The following is a 23,585-nucleotide window of genomic DNA, read 5'->3' on the forward strand; positions in this document are numbered from 1 at the left end:
TTAACACATTTTAAGTCAAAATATGTTGCTTTAGTTACTTGTACTGAGGAGTAAGAAACATTGCAACCTCGCCTATCTGTGAAAGGATTTCCAGCACCCCACCCAGGGAACAAAACTGGATAGACCAACAAGTACCTACAAACCCCTCTTCACCTGTCAATGCCTACATCTACTGACAGATCAACTCTGAGTCACCACAGAACAGACACACTAGTTCAAGTATTTGGAAAAAAAATTGCCAATAAAAGCATCACCTGTCAAATTACTCATCACAAAGAAGGAAATTAAAACCTGCTTATACTAGGAAAACCTAAATTAACATACTAAGAAATCCCAGTATAAAAAAACCATCACAACCTTGTTACAGTAACAGGGTTTTTTTTTTAACGGTTTCCATCTAATTACAAAGTACTCAAGAGGCCTCAAGGAATTAAGTAGACACAGGTTTTCACTGTACTGTTAATCCTGTGCACTATTTATAAAACAAGGAAGTTAACTGAATGAAAGCTACCACAGCTCTCAACTGTTGCTGCTTCCTAGCAAACGCTTCCAACCCTTCAGCCCATTTCTGCACTCTAGCCAAATCCATGAATAAACTACAACGTTTTAGCCTGACAAACAGCTGAGGAATGTTCATCCTGCTCCTTTAAAATGTGCTGACTAGTACATACAATGGTTAGCCAGAGACTAACAGAGAAGAAAAATACTAAAAACACTCTCTCCTCCCTCCAGTGTTAAGGTATTCATCATCTCACTGACACACAAACCAACTTCAACTGGGTAAATCTTGACAGTGAAGTCAAATGCCAAGAGGATTACACTTCTCTAAACAAGAATTCAGGCATAGAAGCCAAAAATGGATTCATGTATAAAGGAGGTCAAAGCTTCTCTAAAAGGCAGTACTCTATTGTCAGTGACTGTTTCAGGTTTTGTGGGTTTTTTTAAGAACTCTCAAGTGGTAGACAATGAAAGATGGAATGTGGATACAGGGAGGCCAAGAAAAACGCCTGTAGCTCTACACAGTACATGAGCAAGAACTTGCTCACAAGCAGCGAAGCTTTTAAAGTATTAGTTGAGAAGTACTCAATTTCAATTAGCTTTAAAATGATTTTCTCCTTACCTACAGTATTTTTTTTAATCTCTTAAGATATACCGGACCCTATGACCCTGCACACCATACCACATGCCTTAAGTAACATAAAGGCTCCACATTCCTAACTTTACTTTTTAACTGTCCCGTCTAAGCTAGAGTGAGTGACACATCAGTAAAAGCAGGCTGTCTACGGTGACCCTAAAAACGCCCTGGAAGTGGTATGAAAACACACAGCTCAGCCAAACAAGCCTGTTGGGGCTCCAAAACTCAAGGGGCAGAGCTCCTCTTTCACACGTGCTAGTGTTCCCCAACCACCATTTGGGAAAGGGGGCTGGGCAAAGCCCAGAGCAGTGCATCCATTCCCACCAACCCAGACAGGGACCGGAGAGGCTCAGCTGAGCCTATTTCCTGCCCGGCCCTCGGGGGTTTCAGCTGAACGTCCCTCAATTAGGTCCTTTGTCAGCGTAAATCACAAAGCAAATGGACCAGGTAGGGCTGCCACATATGACTTTTGCTTGCTTAGCTCCACACAAAGGAAAGGGGGGAGCTGTTGCTTTGGTAATGACAACAGGAAAGCACGGCTTAATCCCCCAAGTCAGCTCCAATTCGCTTAACAACCACAGCCCTCCGCGGGGCTGTTCACAGGGCACCTTTGTCAGAGACCAAGTTTTGCCAACAGCGGGCCCCCCATTCAGCAGAGCTGTAGTTCGGGGCACCCCGCAGCCTCCCGGCATTATCTCTGCAGACTCAGGCGCTGTTTAGCAACATCTCGCTGCCATCCAGTCTCAAGCATTTTTTTCCTGGGATTAGTACTCAGATCAACTGCACATCATTGTCTTGCGATGGCTCGGTCACAAGTGTGGTTTATGTGCACAGACTCACAGAACTCCCACTGATACAGCACAACTCGAGCATCTTTTGGCTTGGAGAACATTTCTGCCCAGGAACAGGCAGAAATCTTTACAGGAAACTGCTCTTCCCTCCAACAAATTCTTCCCCCTGCTTTTTACTACAAGCTACCTTATTTCCTGAAGTACCCTGCGTTAGAGACAAGGGGAAAAAAAAAATCTAGTTGTATCAACTACTTTTTTTAATTAGCATTGAATTCTTTTCGTATTTTAGATAAAAATAAAGCTCAGTCAGTACGTATCAATTCAACTGTATGTTCGCCAGCTCATTCTTGCCACTCCAGTGTTTGTTTTGCAGGGGTTTTTAAACTGCCCGGTCTATTGGTTGTTAACTGTTCACACCCTTACTTGTTTCAGCTAATGTCAACTCATGTAGCCTCAGGTATTAGAAGAAATAAGCTCTTTTAAGAAAAAGTGTATGCTGTTTAGTGATCTGAAAGCTGGAGAAAACAAAACTGCTGAAGACCCCAAATTCACAGGAAGTTCTGCACGTTTCCCAATTTGGTGTTTAATGGGGTTGGCAACGCACAGAAATTAACCAATACCACTACAGGCAGTTAATTGTCTTGCTAAAGTAAGCAGTTTCCAGGGAAGATAAATCCAGACAGCAATGAATACACTAAAAGAATGCAATAACCATTCTTTTATTAACATGTTTAACATTCCATCAGAAAAAAAGAATAGCCACTCGAAGTGAACTCTTTCCTCTTAATATGCAGCTCTTCCATGCACTCCTGTTCTTCATTCTTCAGTTTTGAGGCTGCATCACAAAATGGAATTCTTTACTGCATTTAAGATGCTCTCCTGCATACATTCTTAGAAGCTCAACAATTTCCAGACCTGTATTGTTAGAACTTTTGAGAACTTATTCCGTAAGGATTACGAGTCTTCATTAGCAAATATAGTTTTGATCTGTTAATACTTGTACACAATTTAGCATTAAGCTAATGAAAGTAATTTAATATTAAAACTAGGTTCAACTAAGATATCTGACAGTTCACCACACCTGCTGGGGAGCCCATTCAGGGTTGGATTAGTGATGCAGACTGCACAGTACATGTTGGGGGGAACAAGGAAAGACAAAGGCACAGCACCTACATACTTAGGGAAGTAGGGAAGACCACCACCCAACTGGTAAAAAAAACCCCATGTAAAATAGAGCAATAAAGCAAGTCAGTCAGATATGCAACTCAGGAAAGGAAAAATAGTGCTCCAGGAATGGAAACTCCATTCATGTCTTACTTGGGACAAGTACTTTGGGGTATCCTAAAATCTGCTTTCCCACCTGTCATTCCCACCCACCACCCCCCACCCCCCAAGCTCTGCCTTCTCTATCAGAGTTCTCATTGAACTAAGAAGATGAACAGCTGTACCCAAAAAGATGCCCAGCATGTTATGCTGTTAAAAAGAACCAATACTTGACTAAACTGGTTGCACTCACACTGGAGGGCTGAAGGAGCTGAACTTCCCTGACAACATGCAGGCCACGTTCACGCTCACACCACTTCGCCCCAGCTCTCCCTGCCACCCCCATGGTATTCCTGCAGCCCCAAGACAGTGAAGGTTCTCCCTCAAACTCACCAATTGCCATATCAAAGCACCTGAAGTGACATGAGGGGTCTGCTGCAGGCACCAGGTAAGTATTTTACATGTAACTGACCATATATGCATTGCATGCCATGGAGCACAGCAGGAGGGCTGTACATGAGAAGTAAAGCTACTCAGTCACTTTGTACAACTGTGTTGCAGCACAAACTGTGCAGCCTCACAGGCACTGCTTTTCAGGAGAGAATTCTGGAACAAGCCAGCTGTTGGCACAGCCCTGAAGAAATCCAGGAAGCAAGCCATACATCTGCAGCAATATAGATGTCAGAATGATTGTCCTTGCTCCCCAGCTCTTTTACTTTGTACAGTAAACAGTGGCCAGAAGTACCAGCAAGTTTGCTAACAAACACGAAGGTGCCTGGTGCAGCTGACGCACTGCAGGGAAGGGGTGCCATCCAGAGGGACCTCGGTAGGTTTGAGATTTGGGCCCATACAAACCTCATGAAGTTCAGCAAGGCCAAGTGCAAGGTCCTGCCATCTGGGTCAGGGCACTCCCAAGCAGCTACAAGATGGGCAGAGAAGGTAGCTCTAGGTAACTCTAGCCCTAAAGGAAGGCCACAGAATGTGCAGCAACAGATTATTTTCAGTTGATACTGTTGTTGAAGAACTCAGGGTAAATATTATAAAGCTCTTAAATTTTGAAATGACCTTACAGAGATGCTTCTAGGCAGCAGTTCAGTTATCTTGTGGAAGAATTATACAACAGACAACTGTTCACTAGAATGTTCCTGAATACATCAAAAGACAGTTACTCTAACTCTAGAAACTGCTCCTTTGGAAGAGGCAGTCTTAAGGGGCAAGCCAGTTCAATAATTCACATGTTAAGTCACTTTCAGACTCAAGGAAACAAAGGGAAGCAAAATGAGGCCATGCAGTCAAAGAAAGCCAGCCTTTAAGTCTAAGTCCTTCCCACTTTTAGATACTTCATCTCTAATTGTTCAATGTTTGTGTATCCTTGCAATTGTGTTTTATGGGGAGCTAAACACAAACTTAGCCCAGTACAGAAAGAGGACAGCACCAGACTAAAGTTACCCAAGCTGATATCTTTCCACTGATCTCAAAAGGTTATCCAGAAATGGGATCTTGATCAAGTTGTTTAGAAAAAAGCTATAAATGTAACTGGAGACAGATAAGAGACTGCAAAACCAAGAGACAAGAAGTTTTTCTAGGCACATCCAGTATCAAAACCAGTATGTTTGATCAGAAGTAAGTATCACAATTGTGAAGCTGACTGAAATATACTAAATAACTTTATGAAGGATGACAGGTAAAGATATTAGTGTTGGACTAGACTTGTCCCACCTGACTTAAATCAGGCCCTAAGTTTACACTGCATTATTTGTCTGCACTACTTATTTTATACATAAAAGACATATATGTGGGGCTCTATATAGGAATATGTTCACAGAGGTAAATTCCAGCAGGCACACTCACCTAGGATATAATTTTCCTTCTAGAGATACTGGCTTGCTCTCTCATTACAGAGAAAACTTAATAATCCTGAGGCGGTTCTCATGTGTTAACAGTGTGGTCAAGTGATCTTCTTTAACAGGACACCCAGGGGAAGCAACAAGCCAACAAATTAAAGCTCATTTAGCTTCAGGCCAATCTTGAAGAACACCAAAGTGGAGATTGCAAAAAGAACAGAAGCAGCAACTGCCACAATAGATGTCAAGAACAAACAACTGCATAACTGGAAACAAATTAAGTGCAATAAAGTTATGGCAGTTACTAATAAATAGGCCAGATAAACACATACTGCAATTAACTAACCCTGACACTGTAAAACAGCTTCAGGAAGTCAAATTAATGTTAATGTGTTTTTGCTTACCAGTTTATCCCATCAGATTCCACTTATGGGAGTGTCACTAATGAAACCAACCACCTCTGTCATGCTGCTAACTATTTCAGTAGCTGCTTGAGAATTTGAAGCATATAATGAAGTGTTTAAAAGCACACATAAGGAGGTTTTCATCATTCACATATGAAGTTGGGCATGAACATATTTAGGTATATTCAACTGTTGGAAAAATGACAAACAAGTTTAACTGACTGGAGCTGTCTGTCCTGCAGCTGGACAAGCTGGCTGAGATTGAGACACTGTGCAATGGTGCTGCAGCAATACAGCCCAGGTTAACTGTGTTCTGGTACCTTAACTGCAAGGGGACATAGCCAAGACCGTTAACAGTGTTCAGCTTTTAGCTGTTTCACACACAAGGCTAGTAAGAAAACAGTTTGCCTTGCATGCACCCACAGAAGGGGATCCAATACAGGGAGAAATAAGTATTTATGAAGGAGACCAGAGGGTACGTAACCTATAGATTGGAAAAGAAAGTCTACTCACCTGCCATTTTTTTTAATGTAGGTTGCTAAATAGCCATGGTCTTCCCAGTTATGAACTGTTTCTGTCATTCCCTGCTCCTGAAAAACGGGCTGTAGAGCTTTAAGAACAGCATTGCAATCAGCTGAAAAATGAAGGGAAGAAAAAATAATCAATAAGGATTTTTCCACTCAGAGCAGTTCTGCTTTTAAATGGCTGAGCAGTTTTTGCTGGCAGTCTGGAACACTGGCTGTTCAGTTCCATCTGAACAACAGCTGTCACATACTTTCTCCCCTCCACCCCCCATCCCCAGAGATATTCCTCAGTGCACTGGGATACAAACAATTTTCTTTTAAAAATCAGTCTTTACACCAAGCAGAAGTGCCTATCTAAAATTGATATAATAAGAGTAATATTACAGCTACTATTAGTCCTCTATACTACCACAATCCAAGCAAATCATTACTCCTGTAATTACCTTTTAAATCACTTAAGCAACAATCCCAGAAAGAAACCACAGCTCTGACAAACTTGGTAGTTTGCTTTTATTCCAGCTGAAGATTTTTTACAAATGCAGTGAGAAAGTAGAAAGGGCAGAACTACCTTATCCACTCTGCCTTACAGAAACATCCAAGACAGAGCAGGCCCCCCAGCTGAAGCCTTCAGGATACCATGGAAAAGACCTCTCACACAGACCACCACACCAGTTCCCCTGCAAATAGCTAAATAAATGATTCTAGTAGCTACCTTAAACAGCAAGCTGACGGTATCACCATAAAATTACGTCCTTCAGTCAGATTATGCTTTAAAAGCCTCAAGTTTGCTGTAGACATTAAAAACACTCCAAAACTAATCTCTATTATAACTATTTTAGATGCTCCATTCTAATAAATGCCCCAAAAACAAGTTGCAAGTTTTGTCAGTTGACTTTGGAATTGATAAGGCAAGTTAGTGGAAGATGCTGGTAAAGCTGCACCTACCAGAACAGGAACAGAACTGGAAAGACTGTCACATCACTAAGCATCGATAAGGAAACTTACAACATATCAGTTTACAGCCTGTCCTAGTGACCCAACTATCATCATTTTTGCTTGACAAACAAAACTAAGCCATTACAGTCATGCAGTATGTCAACAACATCACCAGGATTTTAAAGTATTTTTCAGAGAAGTCACCTGGCAGAGCTATGTTATGGAGGCACAGTTTATAACCAAATGCCTCAGCATTTGGTTATAACACATTGCCCCTCCCCCCCCCCCCCCACCATCCCAAGAGTTAGTCCCAAAGCAGTTTTGCTTTACTTCCTGCCCCCAAATACATACACCTTGGAAAACAGTAAGTATAGCCTGCAGACAGTGCTAGTTTCCAGGATGTTACCGATTCGTATGTGCTTCAAGCCAATTAACAAAAAAGTCTATACCAAGTAAACCACAGGAATTCAGCTCATCTATCATCCCTACACAACTCTGCAGTAGACAAGGCTGAAAACCTGATTACTTGAAACATATGTCTGCCCATCTGTAAAGCCTGGGCTCAATTATCCCTTTATGTTTTAACCAGACAGACTGAAATAACAGATAAAGCATTTACTTTAATTGTCCTCACACAAAAGTCAATTCCCCAACATCTTGCTAAAGGTATTTAACAAAAAGGCCCTGTTTCTTACTGCTCATACTATATGATCTTAATATTTACTTTTCATCTTCTATGCCTCACTCATTAACTCCCCACATTGCAAATTACAGGGCAACAGAACTAAAGAAAAATAAGTGCTGCCAGACAACAACATACAATTTAATTACTGGCCCCTTCTAAGCTGGTAGCAGTATTGATGATGAAACACCCCACACACTCAACTAAGATTTTTCCCTATGCTACTGTCAGAATTGACATCACTTGTACACTTTCTATGCAGCACCAGTCAGGTACTACCAAGGCACAGGCGACAGTTAAAGCCCAGAGCATAGTTCATCTGCCCAGGAATTGTGGTTACAGCTCTAAGTGGGACAACAATCAAGGCAACATGCTTTTGGGACATCAAAAGCATAAAAGAAACGGGGCCATAATCAGAGCCACAGTTCTTAAACTGGTTCCAGTTTTTGCAGCTTCGCAGTGGGAAGGGAACTTCGCGGTGCTCACTTGAACCCTGCAGCTTCCAGCAGGCATCAGCACTCTTTTGGAGGAAGAAAGGAACAGCTGCTCCTAAGACAGCACATTCACAAGAAGCATTGTCACCAACACATGTGGTCCCCTCTTCTTGCTAAAGACTTGCCTCCTTGCCCCACTCTACCTTCTGACTCTTTTTTTACAAAACTCATGCTCATTTCTTTCCCTTTCTTGTTAAGTCACCAGCAAAACAACATTAACAAGAACTCAGTTCAATAATGCATGGCATGCTCTTCCAGGTCAGCAAGTCAGCATGAAAAACAAACTGAACTTGTACGTAAATTAATCCCCAGACCACACTTCACTTCTGTAGCTCCTGCAAGAACTGAAGCAGTAAGATGGAGAACAGACTCTAGAAGAACAGAAGTGCTCATACCACATGTGGCCCATCTGCTTTCAACAGCTTCAAGGATTCCTTCTGTCTCTGCCAAGACACACCTAGCAGGATAAACCACCACAGATATTTTTCTGCTCCATGAACATACTAATCCCTCACAAGCTGCTCACCATTCAGCAGCGTTTCTTTGCTAATCAGCCAGGCGTAAGCTTGACTGAGTTCTCTCTATTATGCTATTAACTTTATGAAATTAAAACAACATACTCTTTCATCGGGTCTCCTTTTGGTTATACCACACAAGATTTGCCTTGGAGGGCTAATTAATTCTCTAAAGTTGGAGACTCCTTTTTAAAATATTTGAGGCATCAGTGGTTGCTTGAAGGCATCAGGAAGTTTCAACAGTCTCAGAATCTCTTGCCCAAATCCACTTGCCACCACCTTACTTGAAGGTCAGATAAGCTGTACCAAGCATTGATAAGCAGAAATGACAGTGGTGCTTAGAACAGTAGGAACACCTTTAAATCTACATCAAATAGTCATTATTTTTTCCTTGTTATTCAGGTGCAAAGGAAACCACCTCTCATTATCAAGCATGAAATACTGTTTTAAGTATTTGATAATTCTTTGCCAGAAGGAATTAAAGGGCCCAGAGTTTCAACCCCAAATAACATAAACAAATATACATATTTCTCAACAGTTAATGCCCAGTTAAACCAGATGAGACAGGGATTGCAAAATGCAATTTGTAGCAGTTGCAGACAATCCTCTGAAGTTTTAGCAGTGAAGCAGCCATTATTTGACAGTGATCTGTGAACACAAGCACAGCTCACAGTCCAGTTACTGAAAGTATCTGCTCTGGCCTCATGCATAACACTGGCTAGTTTCACCCAGATAGTCCCAACACTGAGCTCAGTAATCTGCTATTGAGCCAGACTATCTCTAAAAATATTCTGGTTAAGACCTCCTCATACCAGAGGACTGACAAAATCTTAGTAAGCTATGGGAACAGATTAACTCTCATTTGAAAACATTCACTCATATCTGACTTCACATTTTTCTTGTCCTGACTTTGAATCATCTCCTCTAGCAAGCAAAAATGTTAACACAGCAAAAACAATATCACACTTACAAATAACCAGGTACAAGTGTTATAGCTACGAGTGTTCCTCATGCAAAGGCTAATTGGAGGCATTTTTCCAATGCTAATGCTGTATCTCCATTTTAACTACAAAAGCTCCAGAATTAAGGGTGTGCTGCAGAAATACTTAGCAAGCAAAACATTTATAATCTTTTAAGTCCAGAGTCAAGGAGAAACTTTAATGCCTGTATTTCCTTCAGGCACTAGCACAAACAGAGCAATTATAATAGAGACTGAAGTCACTAGCAGCTTACAGAAAGCCTCCTCACACTCACTTCCCCTCTCCCACATACATGTGAGTATACTTCAGCACATAATTTGCAGATAACTGGCTATAATTTAGTCATTAACTCCTGCATGGTGATCTCCTCCTCAGAACTTGTAAGCTTGAGAATAATCATGGTCCTTTTGTCCTGGTTAAAAGTACCTGCCAGCATGGAAAATGATTATGCAGAGCACCCTAGTGTTTGAAACACTGTCCTGAGCAGTTTCCACAGAATTGTCGAGGCTCAACCAAAATGACAACTGGTCCTTGTCCTTCAGAGACTACAAAATAAACCCATGCCCCAGGAATGAAAGCCTCCCTCCCTGCCTCCCAGCACACCCCAAAACCCCTGCTTTCACCACTCCCCAAGACAAAGGCACTAGTTTTTGCTTGATGCTTTAACAGACACAAATGAAAGACAACTGGCTTTAGCAACACACGCCTCCTGGGTATTGCTTGGAAGTCTCCTCTCACTCTCCCAACACACAGGAAGACTCCCATGTTTGGCCCTTGCCCGCTCTGGGAAAGCGGGAGTCCATACTAAAATTATTCCAATAAATTCACACCTGTCAGAGTCAACCTCATCATGTTGACTTATACACAAATCAACAAATCATGTATGGCATGAGACTTAAACAAAGGGATAGCAGGTGGAAACAGTCTTCCACTATTGACCCATCCATGGGAAAACAGGTCACCACACTTCCTCAGTTTTAATATTCTGTATTACAGAAGGTTAACAGCAGAAGGCTGCTTTTCCGCATAATTTGTCCCCCTCCTATTTTGAGGACTTCCAGCTACATAGTAACACAGGCAAATCTGTACACTGCACCCCAACAACAGGTGCATGAATGATGCAGTGTACGGAAGTGTCCTTTTGGAAATGAAGGGTAAACTAATCCTGAGTCAAAATGAACTCCCTAAGTGAAGATACCCAGCCACCAACCTTCAGTCTCCCCCTGTATTATGTCACCACCTTTTTATTAGTTCAAGTTGCCAAGAGGAATATACACAAGACACCCACACAAAAGAACTAATACCTTTGCCAGATACAGGAAGTCTTTAATGCAGTATTTGCAGCATTTCTGGAAGTATAACACATAATCACAGCATCAAGCTTGGCCAAGTTCAAGAAGCATCTGGACAATGCACTCAGTCCCACGCTCTGACTTGTCTGGCCCTGTGTGGAGACAGAAGTTGGACCCAATGATCCTTATGGGTCCCTTCTGACTCAGGAGATTCTGTGATTCTATAAGATTCTATAATATAGTTTTTTTCCCCCCTTATACACAGTTACATACTCCACATTCCTCCTGCAATAATCACCTCTCCTTTTCTGATGTTCTTTGCAAGTTAAATGCAATCCAGCTCTTCCCTTGTGCACACACTGCTCTGTGGATGACTGCCAGTCACCTTTTCCCAAAGGATCTGACCAGGGACTAAACTGGCTGTTTTTCCTGCACTGACAGATACCAAGCTAAGAGCACGCTGCCAGCAAACAGAGCACTCCCACCCTCTCTCATTCCTGCCTCCTCCTTTACACACATGCACCAGACAACTGTGGGGTGGGAGGTGGCGTGGGAAGCATCCAAAGACAACTCTCAACATGAATTTTAAAAGCTAGTGCCAACATTCAAGTGAGTGAGAGGAAAGTCCAGCTCTGCCTTCTCCACTCCTCCCATCAAGTGTTTGACACTGCATTTTGGGACATGGTTTAGTGGTGTGCTTGGTAGCGTTAGTTTAACAAGTGGATCTTGAGCTCTTCCAACCTAAATGATTCTGTATGGGTAAGAGCCCTCTGCACCTTCTCTACTCCAGGCTGGGCAGTCCCAACTCATCCAACCTCCCTTTGCATAAGAGATGCTCCAGTCCTTTAATCACACTCACAGCCCTACACTTCAACATACTCCATTATGACTGACTTGTTATGGAAAGCCCAGCACTCCAAATATACCTCACTAGGGCTGAGTTGAGGGGGGAGGATCACTAGCTTTAAAGTATAGCTGTCACTAGCATCTACTTGTATATGGGGTAACTCTTCCCACGTTGAATTTCATTGGGTTCTTGTAGGCCAGGAGTGTCTACATACAATCAATTACTCCTTCCAACTTCGAGTAACCTGCAACTTCTGCTGAAGACCCACTGTCCCAACAACCAGGTCATTACTGAAGACAATGAAGTGGCATCACTACCTACCCCTCCTTGAGTACACTACCACTGACTGGCCTCCAGGTAAACTTTTTGTTGCTGATCACAACCTTCTAGGCCCAGCAGTTCAGCTTTCAATACACCTCGTGGATTTCTCTACCCCATACTTCATCCCTTTGTCCATCAAGATGCTACTGTACATGCTGCAGAAAGGCCTGATCAAGTCTAGCTAAAAAGCAATCATATTCTTCCTTCCTCCACCAAGCCAGTCCATTGACCACAGAATGGTCTCAGATGGGTCAGGTCTGACCTCCCCTTTGTAAATGCATGTCAGCTACACCCAAACACTTTCTAGTCCTTAACAAGTTTGGAAATAGTTTCCAAGATTCACTCCACTTCCACCAGGTATGAAGACAAAGTTGATTGGCCTGTGGTTTCTTGACTCTTCCTTCTTGCCCTTCTGAAGGCAAGAGTGATACTGATTTTCTGTCAGTCTCAGATTCTTCACTCTGATGTGCTGAGAAAAATCATTGCAGGGTCACATCTACAAGTAACCTGGTGAAGAGTACCTCCCACAACCTACACCCACCTTCTATCCTCATGTTCCTCACATTCCCAAAGTTGACCTGTCTTCGCTCTGCCACTGACCAGAAGGTCTGTGGAAACACAGCTTCAGAGGAATATAAAGGGAAAAGAGTATCTGTTTCAACTTTAAGACCACTTTAAAAGCTGAACTTCCATGTAGTTTCAAAAACACTACTATAACTTATTGCTAAAGTGACAGAAATAAGACAAAATATACATATATATGTTTTCAGATGACACAAGCACATAAACACAGTTTCTAAGATGGCTCTTTGTCCAGGTCTCAATGTTAATATGAGGAGAATAAAGTTAGTCATTTTTCTCCAGCCCTTCCTATATAACAATAAAAATTCAATATTGGGGTACATAACCAGTAAGTCAATACACTAAGTAAGATTTCACTCAGAAGTGACTGCACAGACAGTGAACAAAGACAGCTGTGCTTCAATTTCTGCAAGCAGTGCAAAGCAGATCTGTGTATATACTAAGAAAAAAAATTTAACTCCCAGAGATGCAGTCTGCTTACCCTGCTATTTAAAGGGGTAAGCCCCCATCTCCTCCTTTAAAATTGGATATAGAGATTTTTCTTTTTCAGCTCTTTCACAAAAGCAGGATAACGTTCCCTAACTAGATTTAAAGGATAGCTATATAAGCCCTAAAGTTTTCAGAAGCTATAAGTTTACCTGCTCCATCCACTCCTGTAATGGAAAAAATACTTGCTCCTTCATTCTTCCATCTATTCACTTCCCTGTATTAGGACAGCCAGAAACCTAATTTACTGTACACATAAAACAAAGTGATCTTGTGTTTTAACTACCATATGTTGCTTTATGAACCTCAAGTTCCTTAAGGTTACAGAAGACAGCCTCAAAAATACAGAAGAGTTGTTTAAGCCTTGCTGTTTGTGCTCTAAGAGGATATAAAATACTGGTTACTTGATTACAATATTAAAACTACCTATTATCAAAATGCAAGGTAATGGTAGCATCACATGTCAAAACACAGCTAGTAAGAACCGAGTGTCACCAGTAAGACTAATCTGAAGCAATGTTACACACAGCCATGATCTTAATTTACAAAACTGACTTTATAGTTATCTTCTTAGAAATTCAACACACGTAAACAGCAGATTTAGCTCCATATTTGAGTAGAAGCGTTGCACTCCCTGGCAGCACTTAAAAGTCAAACAAACCATTTCCATCTAGTCTAAGATAAAAACATCATTTTGGAAAGGTTAAATAGTGAACTTTTGCTACAGGGACAAACAATACAGTTACAAGCATTTATTCAATCACAAAACACCACAGCATGCTATTTAATTAAGATCAGTAAGAGCAGAACAAAGTTTACTAGACTATATCAAAGGAAGCCCACTATCTCAGCCTCCCATTAATTTTTAGTCAAACATCATGTAAATAAGAGAATGCTAACAAGGTTGGGCAGGTTTATTTCTCATCATACAGGATTTTTGTACAAATAGTTTCTTCGAGAGAAGAATCCTTGTATCAAGGAGTTTTACTCTAACATGAGCTTTGCTGCACATTAAGCCTGCAGCAGAAGCTAAGCACTATTAGTATACAACTATTTTATCATTCCTTCCCCAAGCACATGCCACTTCCCATGCAGCACTGGCCATTCCACACCTATTTCATTGTTTGGTGTTAACAACCATGCTTTTCAATGTTTTTCTGGAACAGAGCTGAGGCATGCAACTTCGGTAGACAATACCAAGAGAAGGCCAGGGTGAAGGGGCAGAATGAAGAGACTAGGAAAGAGCACTGATAGCTTTGTGCAGCTGGCACACTTGGGTGTTTTACCCTCCTCCCCTTACCAGGATTGCAATTCGGCTCACCTGAAGGAATGCTAAGTGAAACAAACAAAGTATGCTCCCATGCACGAATGTAAAGCTAAGTCACTAAGCCCATGTAAGTGTTACTTAAATCATTCTCTTGCTTGAATAAAGCAAGCAGAGCACATCACACCTATGAGGTTTGGAAAGACAGCGAGACTTTTCAAGCATAAAGGAAGACTTGTCACTGCAACACACATACTGCAAGAACAGAAAAGTTTGCTACTGATTTTGAGCTCATTACACTTGAAGACTAACTTTGGATGGGTTATTAACAAAGCGTTTATCCATTAAATTAATAACCAGGGGTCATATTCCACCCCTAACCTATCAGCCCACAGACCAGCTTCCCAACTAATATATTCTTGACTTCTGGGAGAAAAATCAGAGCCTTACTGAAGGCATGTTAGCATTTAAGTGCACTCAGGAAAGATAAATCCTCATGACCAGCTGAGGACATCAGTCTGTCTGGGTGACTGCTACACATACAGACACACACTTGTGTACAGATTATTTTATTCAGCCATGCAGGCTGTCTCAGAGGAGGCTTATAACACATCACTTGTGTGAAGCAGCTCAGCTTTTTTATTAAACTTACTACATGCAGTGGTTCATTTATTTACTAGCCTCTAAAGTTCTGCCACACAGAATTTCTAGCCACTCGTTAGACAAAGTACAGAAGCTAGAGTTGAGGACAACAGCAGGTGTATGTGGCCTCTGCATTACACCATGGTCCTGCAGAGACCCTCTGGGAGCCAGGATATACTGTCTACAGAAATACCTCTGAAAAGCCATACCACGTCAGAGATAAGCAATCAAACACAGACACTGATCTACCGAAAAGCTCAATTATAAGCACTATTAATAAAATACCCAGAGACGGGGAAATGAAGCTTTCACTGTTACAGGGTCTGACTACAGAAAAGCTAGAAAAGTCATGGTTAGAATACTTGTGGCATGTCCAAATCTGAAACTACTTGAAAAAATGAAGACAGAGCATCACTTTCCAAAACCTACTTGGATTTTCCTTGCATAAATATTTGATCATCATCTGACATGACCGAGGAGTTACTTGGGAAATCAAGCACTGCCAGCACAATTTTCCTGCCTTGTTTACTGCACAAATACAGGCTTCCTGCTTGTGATTCATCACCACGCAAAGGTTCACTCCTGATTATTCCTGCATCACCACACACTAGCAAAGGTTAAAAAGAACATACCACAGGGACGTATAGAGGGGTTTTCCTTGTTAGCGCTTAGAAAAATTTATAGAAGCCCCTCATTGCTGCTGGAAGCACTTCAGAGGCCATTTTCATCTGATGATTAGACAAACGTTTTTCAGTTAGGAAGGGAGAATCCAACAAAAACATTTCACAAGACAAAAAAGTAAGCTTAAGACACCAAGCACACCAAATTCTGCCAGCCAAGACAGTTCTGAAGGAGAAGCTATTTAAGCACTGCCCCTTCAAAAACAACATCAGAAAGACGACAAAAGCAGCAAAGAGCTACCAGGTTACTATACCTTCCAGAGTAACCACATGCAGAGTGATAAAGTTTAAAATGTCTTTTTGGCATTTCATAATCCCTTCTTTCTGTATTTTCATAAGTTATATGCTGTAGAAAGTTTTCCCATATCTGGCACCTAATTGCAGCTAGTTATGATTAGACATCCTACGCTTAACTTTAAATGCTATCTTCTGGAACTGTGGACAACAGCTCACCAGAAGTCCTGCCACTGTGATAAAATCCCATTTACAGGCCTCTGCAAGTAACAGTGGCTGGCATTCTGTAAGTCACACTGCAGTTTAATGATCACACACAAGTTTAGTCAAGAAAAAGCTTTTAATTATTTTCCCTTCCCTAATTGCTACTTTAACCTGTAAGATTGTGACAGGTTTTCCCACTTTGTACAAATTCACTGTTCTTTAACATAGAAGCAACACTGCCTTATCTGGAGACAGACATGTGACAGTTGTCACACTGTTCTGGACAACCCACAAACAGTATCTGTTACCTTGTAAACATCTAAGTCTCACATCAGACTCTTCCAGACTTGCTGCTTTGCAAAGCTTCATTTTGATATGGAAAGACAGCATTTCATTACAGTTACTGCACTGCTTCACCCCAACAGATTACCAGATTTACAAACCATTCTCACACGTAAGTTTGGCACGCCACCTTCACAGAGTATCAGTGCACTCAGGGAACTTACTTCATATGTTGTGTGTCTTTGGCCTTAAAAATTAACATATGTTTCAATGCCCTGGCTTTGCTGACTTCATTCACCTCTCCCAGTACTGGAGAGACTGAAGTGCCTCAGCTGGCACATAAAGACTGTTCAGGTTTTAGCCATTATCACCTGTAGAAGTAATAGAAGCACTTCTATCCAAAAAAAAATAAAAGAGAAGCCATAAAAGAGAAAGCATACATGGTAACAGAACTGCAGCATGCCCAAATAATACCAGTTTTCCTATTCACTTACATCTCAAACCACTTCTCATCACCTAGTACCCAACTTCTAGATATGTATTAAGCAAAGTGATTAGTACTTGTCATATGCATTTCTCTCCTTACAAGGACTCTGCTATTAAAAAGGCATGGTCAGAGAAGGCATGGGAAATACTTCTGTGTCAAGAGCAGTCCATTTCCTGGAGAAGTTTGTTGCAGAGCCTTAAGCCAAAGCCTCATGGAAAACATCTCCCATTCTATTAACCTTCACCTTTGCAGGTGACAGTTCCCTCAATGCTGCTTGCTCAGACACGAATCCTTGACATCACATTGGATAATCAGGCAATACAGTCAGAGTTCCATTCAGAACTGGGAACCAACAAAAGCAGGGAACAAGTTCACAGCAGTCTTTGCTGCTAAAAATGGAAAGCTATTAATTCATGTGTTAAAGCCTCCCCTCCAAGCCCCATTTGTGCTCTGACACATAGCAGGCCAGTTCTTGGCCCAGGCCTGTCAGAACTAGACTGTTGAGACCTGCGGGGCTCAGCTGAAGACAGCCCAGCCAAGAGCAGAGGGTTCACCACACCACTCCAGGAGGCTGCTAAGGGAACACAAACACAACAGACCCATTCCTTAACTGCAGTTGCAAGCTAAATACAAAATACACCTTTAGCCAAGGTTGATAAGAGTTGCAAGCTCCACAGGCATTTACTAAAGTCCTGTCTAATCTTTATTTACATGGTCTTCACATACAAATCACAGTCAAGGAGTTGGAGGATTTTGATAACCTCCCGTAAATCAATACGGTAAAGAAGAGAGATAAGCATATCACCCACCTGTTATCACTGTAATCAGATGTTTCAGCACTTCAGACAGCCCAGTACTTGACAGAACCAGTCAAACTGAGCTACAAGGCTCAGAGGTGCCCTTCCCTCCACAGTATGTTCAAATCTGTGGTTTTAGTGCAAACTGCAGCCAGGCCCACTCATAAAAGCAGAATCTACCTTGTAAAAAAAGTGCAAAAAACTCTTCAAGAGTCACCAATATTTCAGTGCCAGTCACCTCCTCCTGCTTTCTCTGGTATTTCCACACAGTGCAGGATAAACCATAACCCAATAGCTAGAACTGCTCATTATCTGCTTATTAATCCAAAGCAGCACCAACTCCAAATTGTCTTTACCACAGCTGGATACAGCACAACACACATGAGCAGCTAAACTCACATAGAGTTTTCACAAGTAGGAATCAAGGTAAATATTCTGGAGATGCTAGAGAAGGAGCCAAGACAGCACCCCTCCTCAGCATTCAGTTTTCTTAAACACTCCAGCTTCTGCAAGATTGCCTGTCTAGAACAGCATTTTTCTAATTAGTCCTTAAAAGTAAGGAAACTCAATGACAAGGCTCCAAGACTGAACAAAGCCTTGTCAACTTTCTCCCCTCCAGAAGTTTAGATAAGCACTGCCAAGAACAAGCACATACAATTGTGGTCCCAACCTACAAGGTGCTTAATGACTTCCAATAAAAATAATGACAATAATCCAAATATTAGCTTAGCTGCATACAATTTAAATGTTTACCAATTTGATAGCCTGCTTTAAGATTTCAATACTGGAAGAACGTTTACTATGGTAGCATCTTATAATCAATATTCTTTCAGAATATATGTATGGCATGTTTGTTATTACACTTTTAAGGATGACAAACCATGGAGAAGACAATGCAGTGTTATTAAAAAATCTGTAAACAAAGAGAAAGAGTGTAAAAATTAATAACCTCAAATCCTCAACTGTATACTAAAGCTTCACCTGATAGCATTCCTGTCTGCTTAAAAATGTACCAGAAGTTTAAGACACAGGATTGCCAGTGGAGTTAACAGTCCCTTCTTACACTGTAAGAGATGCTTCGGCTGAGACATGTTAAGTAACTTGCAAAGCAGTTTGTGCCACTCCTTGAAAAACCTCCAAAAGAAAGATTCTGTAGCTCAAGTGCAGTTATGTAGCAAAAGGCTAACCAGAGTAGAGGTTTTGCAAATCAAATCCAATATATGTGACTCTAGTTAGATTGCGGTTTCACACCATTTATTAGTAAAGAATGTATCTTACCATATCATCTACATCAACAACATTTAGGACACAAGTACTGTAGACATGAGCCATTTTATTTACACTGATGGGCAGGCTTGATTTTCTTACCAAGTTTTTCCCTACTGCCCAGAATTGAGTAGTGCACCCTGCAGACAAGAACAAAGCTACTGACACAGGGCATAAAGAGGAGGTTCTGCCCACAAAGAGTCTTCTTTCCACCTCCACATTCGAAGACAGGCAAACCACACACAGACCCAAGTATTGCCTTACCTGCAATACGGCCCTGGCATTCCCTTTTCAAGCTAATTCACACAAGAGTTTCCTAAAAATTTCCTCCAGTAACTGTGTCAGCTCAGGTAAATCACTGCCCTCCTCCACCAGCTCGCTCATCTATGCCCTAGCCCTGAATGTTGTCAGCATAGCTGACTGCTGCTAACTACCTAATACCAAACTTTAAGGCAGTTAAAAATAACTCCAGCAAGTTCTTACCCTTTCACAACAGCTTTCTAAAGAAAATAAAAAACAAATCTCAATGAAACCTTCGTATTATCTTCCCCACTCATTACACTTGAGCAATCGCTGCAATACTCGCCAGAAAAACTAAGCCTGTATGACACATCCACACATCAATGGAAACACCCCCGTGTATAAGCAGATTTGCAACAGAGTAATCTAAACCAAACTCTGTAGAGGTACAAGGCATCACACAGCTGCATTTTTTTCATGAAGTCCTTTAAGTACCTCGAGTCTCAAATGCCACACTTCTGATTGACTAACAAAAATACCATCAGCCCAGAAGTGAAAGGTGTAACTAAAGCTGCCCATGCTCCAGATATGGACAGCGAGCCATCTGTGTCCATTTTCATAAACAAGGGTTTTGTCAAAGCACTGCTCTTTTATTTTAGGATAGGGAACACTATGCAGTCTGCCTGCAGAGTTGTCCACTTATCTCAGGGCACACATAAGAAAGATAGTTCTGTTTAGAAGGACTAAGGTCTACAGTTGCTACTTTAATCAGTTCTTGAAGAGACCACCAAAGAAAGTCAGGTTGTGTTACCCAGCTATCAAAGATTAGAGATTATATAGCTATGGAAACAGGCAGAAGGCTCTTTCTTCTTTTGACCAAACTGTAGATCTTTGTAGGACATTAAAAATTGGAACTTTTAAGAAAAGGCACAATCACTTCATGCAGCCCCATTCTCAACATAGTGTATGTTTCCCCCCTCCCAACCCCATCTCAAATCAACACAAGACAGCTTTTTTGTTCATCTAACTCCCTGCACTCATGTTTTCATTGAGATTGCTGGCATCTCCAACAACCTTACAGAAGCAATGATGGTAAACACAGGTAACTGGAGTAGTAGGTGTTTTTCTCAAGATCCTTGCAGAGTACACATTTTAATCCTGAAGAATGCACTTGACATGCACCACCATACCATATCTTGAGATATTTGGACTGCCTGAAGAAGACAGGGCTGCTATTGAAGGGTTCTCACATGTGTCCAGTCAGTTGGCGGGAGTGACCCACCAGAATCTACATAGCAACTGCGTGTGCTGCAGAACAAACAGATGCACAAGTATTCGCACATGTCAAAAAACCCACCTTCCTAACACAGCACTGTGTCCCCAAGAACATTCTACTGTCATGTAATAACAGCCTCCCTGCTTTACTTCCTAATGAACCTCAAAGGAGGAGAGGATGATGACAAGGCACACACAGAGTGCAAAGAAACAAACAGATCCCAGAAGATGGGGTTGTGTTTGAGATGCTACCATTCCATTACAGTCATGTTCAATCTTGATGCTGGACAGTAACAGTGAAGCCTTTTTTCCCCCCTTCAGGATTAGGGCAACACTGGATAGCTACTGTGTTAAATGAGAACCATATTCAAATGGCTTCATCAGTCACGTGTAACAGCTCTCAACACAAGCAGATTCTTGAAGAAATAGCCCCATGTGTTTCATTGCAATGCATCTTGCAATAACTGAACTGTTGAACAAGCTTGCTTTCATAGACTAACATCTTACCTTACTACAAGCTGGCACATTTAACAGCTATATTAATAGCTACCAAAACACACTCTTCCAGAACTGAAGACACAGCTACTGTTTTGGGGAATACGTGTGCAGATAAGAAGTTGACAGAGTCTGCATTCTCCAGAATACAAACATAAAGATGCGAACAGCTTCAGCTGTGATGTTGTAAGGATAACGTGTTATCTCTACATCAGGTCAAAACCCAAACATCTCATTTTACTAAATGCCATTTCATGGCATTCCAGAACATTCAGAAGTTCTATTGCCCATGAGGCCTACAGGAAAATCCTCAACTAGTTGATGCTCCATGATTCAGCATTAAACTGTAACACAAACATACATCCCCTGATTGTCCCTCTATAGACCTACACTTTGGGCCATGAACAATAGATGAGAAGAAAAACTCCACATAAAGAGTACAAGCTAATTTCAGAGCGGTCATGGGTGGATAAAGTTCTTCACGTCTCGCTAGAGAGGTCTAATGTGTCAAAATGAATGTAAAGGGGGGAAAAGGCTTCTTCCTGCCTTTGATCTTACACAGCAAGACTTGCACAGTTGTTACATGCCTCCCCCCAACACCATCTTGACTACAGAAAGATCCAAACATTGCCTTTAAAAGGGAAAACCTACCTGAAAGCAAGACAATAACTAAGATAGTAACTATGCTATTTAATTAATGAGGCAGTTTTTATATCTTAGAACAGCTAGTGTAACTGCAGCTTATTTTCAATACACCTAGTCCTACTCTTTTTCTCTGGCAGTTCTGACTCCTCCGCAGAAGACAGTTAGCCATGCAACCACTGAATCCACGATACTTCCGGGAACAGGCAGAGATAGTTGCAGGTGCTGGGTAGTGAAGCCTCAAAAATCACTGACTCAGTAGTCACCACCAAAATTGCTTTTAGACTAGTTTAACTTCCCAATTCTGCTCATGCTCGATCAGTCAAGAGCATGGAAAACGTCAGGACTCCTTCAATGGCTATTAGGTCACCATTACAGTGGCCTACGCCGCACTGCAAAATGGAACCTGGAAGCATTTAACTCAGAACACTGTAGAATATCCTAAAGAGCACTGTTTGGAAACAACTCCATCAATGCCTCCCCCCTCTCCAAAGTTGAAACGCAGCGTGCCACGACGGGCATAGCATGAAGCAGAGCCCTCAGGGTCAGGAGCCGCTCTCGAATCAGGCTATCGATAAGACTTTATTCGTAGACGCGAGAAAGCTTCCTTCACACCTCCCTCTCTCCTTCCCTCCAAAAGGAGGGAAATAAAAAGAGTAAGACACAGGCGGCCAGGTGCCCGGGAGCGGGCCGGCCGACCGGCCAGGCCAAGACGCGCTGGCAGCCTCTCTCTGCCCTCACCGACTCCGCCACCCGCCTTCGGCGCCCACGGCAGATCCCCCCCCCGCCCGCCCACCATTAAACCTCTTCACCCGTCTCGGCCGTTGAGAAACGTGGTGGCTCCCCCGGTTTCTGGCTCGAACGTGCCCCCTACAGATGGGCACGGAGTAGCGCTTCCACACCGGTCATCCAAAGGCGAACTTCATCGCTAATCGCTTCCCCCCAGGCTATCGCGACGAGGGCAGAGAAGCCCCGGCGCGACAACGCACCCGCGCCCCGCTCTGCGGCAGCCACGCGCCCGCCTCACGTCCCCCCCAGCTGAAGCGCAGCGCGCGGGCAGCGCTGACCGCCCAGCCGAGCCCGTAAGGGCTTCGCGGGGAACCCCTGCCCGGCCCCTCGGAAACGGCCAGGCCCTCCCCCACTCGCTCTCTCCCCGCCACCCCCACGCTCCCCACCCTCTGCCGCGCAGCACCTCCCGCCCGACCGCTTCCCCCCGCCGCCAGAGGGGAAAGCCTGCCCTGGAGGCCGGAGACCGCCGCGACGACCGGCCGGGAAGCGGGCGCCTTGCAGGGCATCACCCCAGCCCTGCATCACCGCCGAGCCCCGAGCCGGACTGCCCCCGCCGCGGGGCGGCCGCGCGGCACGGCGGGCTCGGGGCAGGAGGCCGCAGCGGGCCGCCCGCACGCTTAGGGCGGGCGCGGCGTCCCCAGGAAGCACGGGGACACCTGCCCTCCGGCAGAGGCGGCTACCAGGGCGCGCACGGCGCGCCAGGGGGAAGCCAAGGGGAAAGGGGCGCCTGCCTGGGGCCTGGCGGCCGCGCCGCTTCCTCAGCGGCGGCAGGGGCGAGGGGAGGCGGGGCGCGACGCGCCGCCAAAGGCGGGCGGGGGGGCTGGTAAGGAAAGAAAGGACGCGTCCTCTTCCTTCCCAGCAGCCGCGCTTACCCGTGGCGCCGAGCAGGAAGTCCAGGGTGCTGTGCCGTGCTGCTGCCATAGTGAGGTAGAGCCCTGTGCCATGCCTGGAGGAGGCGGCGGCGGCGCGGGGAGTGCGGCGGAGGAGCCTATATGCGCGCGGGGGCTGCAGCGGGGCCGCGGGGGCGGGCGCGCGCGCCGGGAGGGGCGGGGCCCGGTCGGCGGGGCGGGGCTACGGCTGGCGGGGCACCGGCCGCGAGGCCGGCGGGAGGGGGGGCGACGGGCGGCGCGGGCGCGAGGCCGGCGGGCGCGTGAGGGGCGGGCGCCGCGTGTGAGGCGTTTGGCGGCGGGGG

At 43.6% G+C, this 23,585-nt stretch overlaps 1 protein-coding gene across 1 annotated transcript in view; it reads right to left on the minus strand.

The window, feature by feature from the left end:
- Positions 1-23,358, minus strand: part of SMS (spermine synthase) — a 48,381-nt gene extending 25,023 nt beyond the window's left edge. Inside the window, exons 1-2 of the mRNA XM_084279336.1 lie at positions 23,266-23,358; positions 5,951-6,071 (exon numbers count right to left, since the gene is read on the minus strand). Coding sequence (XP_084135462.1) covers positions 5,951-6,071; positions 23,266-23,314 — 170 coding nt within the window. The 5' untranslated portion in view covers positions 23,315-23,358. The remainder of the gene's footprint in view (positions 1-5,950; positions 6,072-23,265) is intronic.
- Positions 23,359-23,585: the final 227 nt, after the last annotated feature.

The sequence above is a fragment of the Gallinula chloropus genome (genome assembly GCF_964237585.1).
Source record: "Gallinula chloropus genome assembly, chromosome: 1".
Lineage (NCBI taxonomy): Eukaryota > Metazoa > Chordata > Aves > Gruiformes > Rallidae > Gallinula > Gallinula chloropus.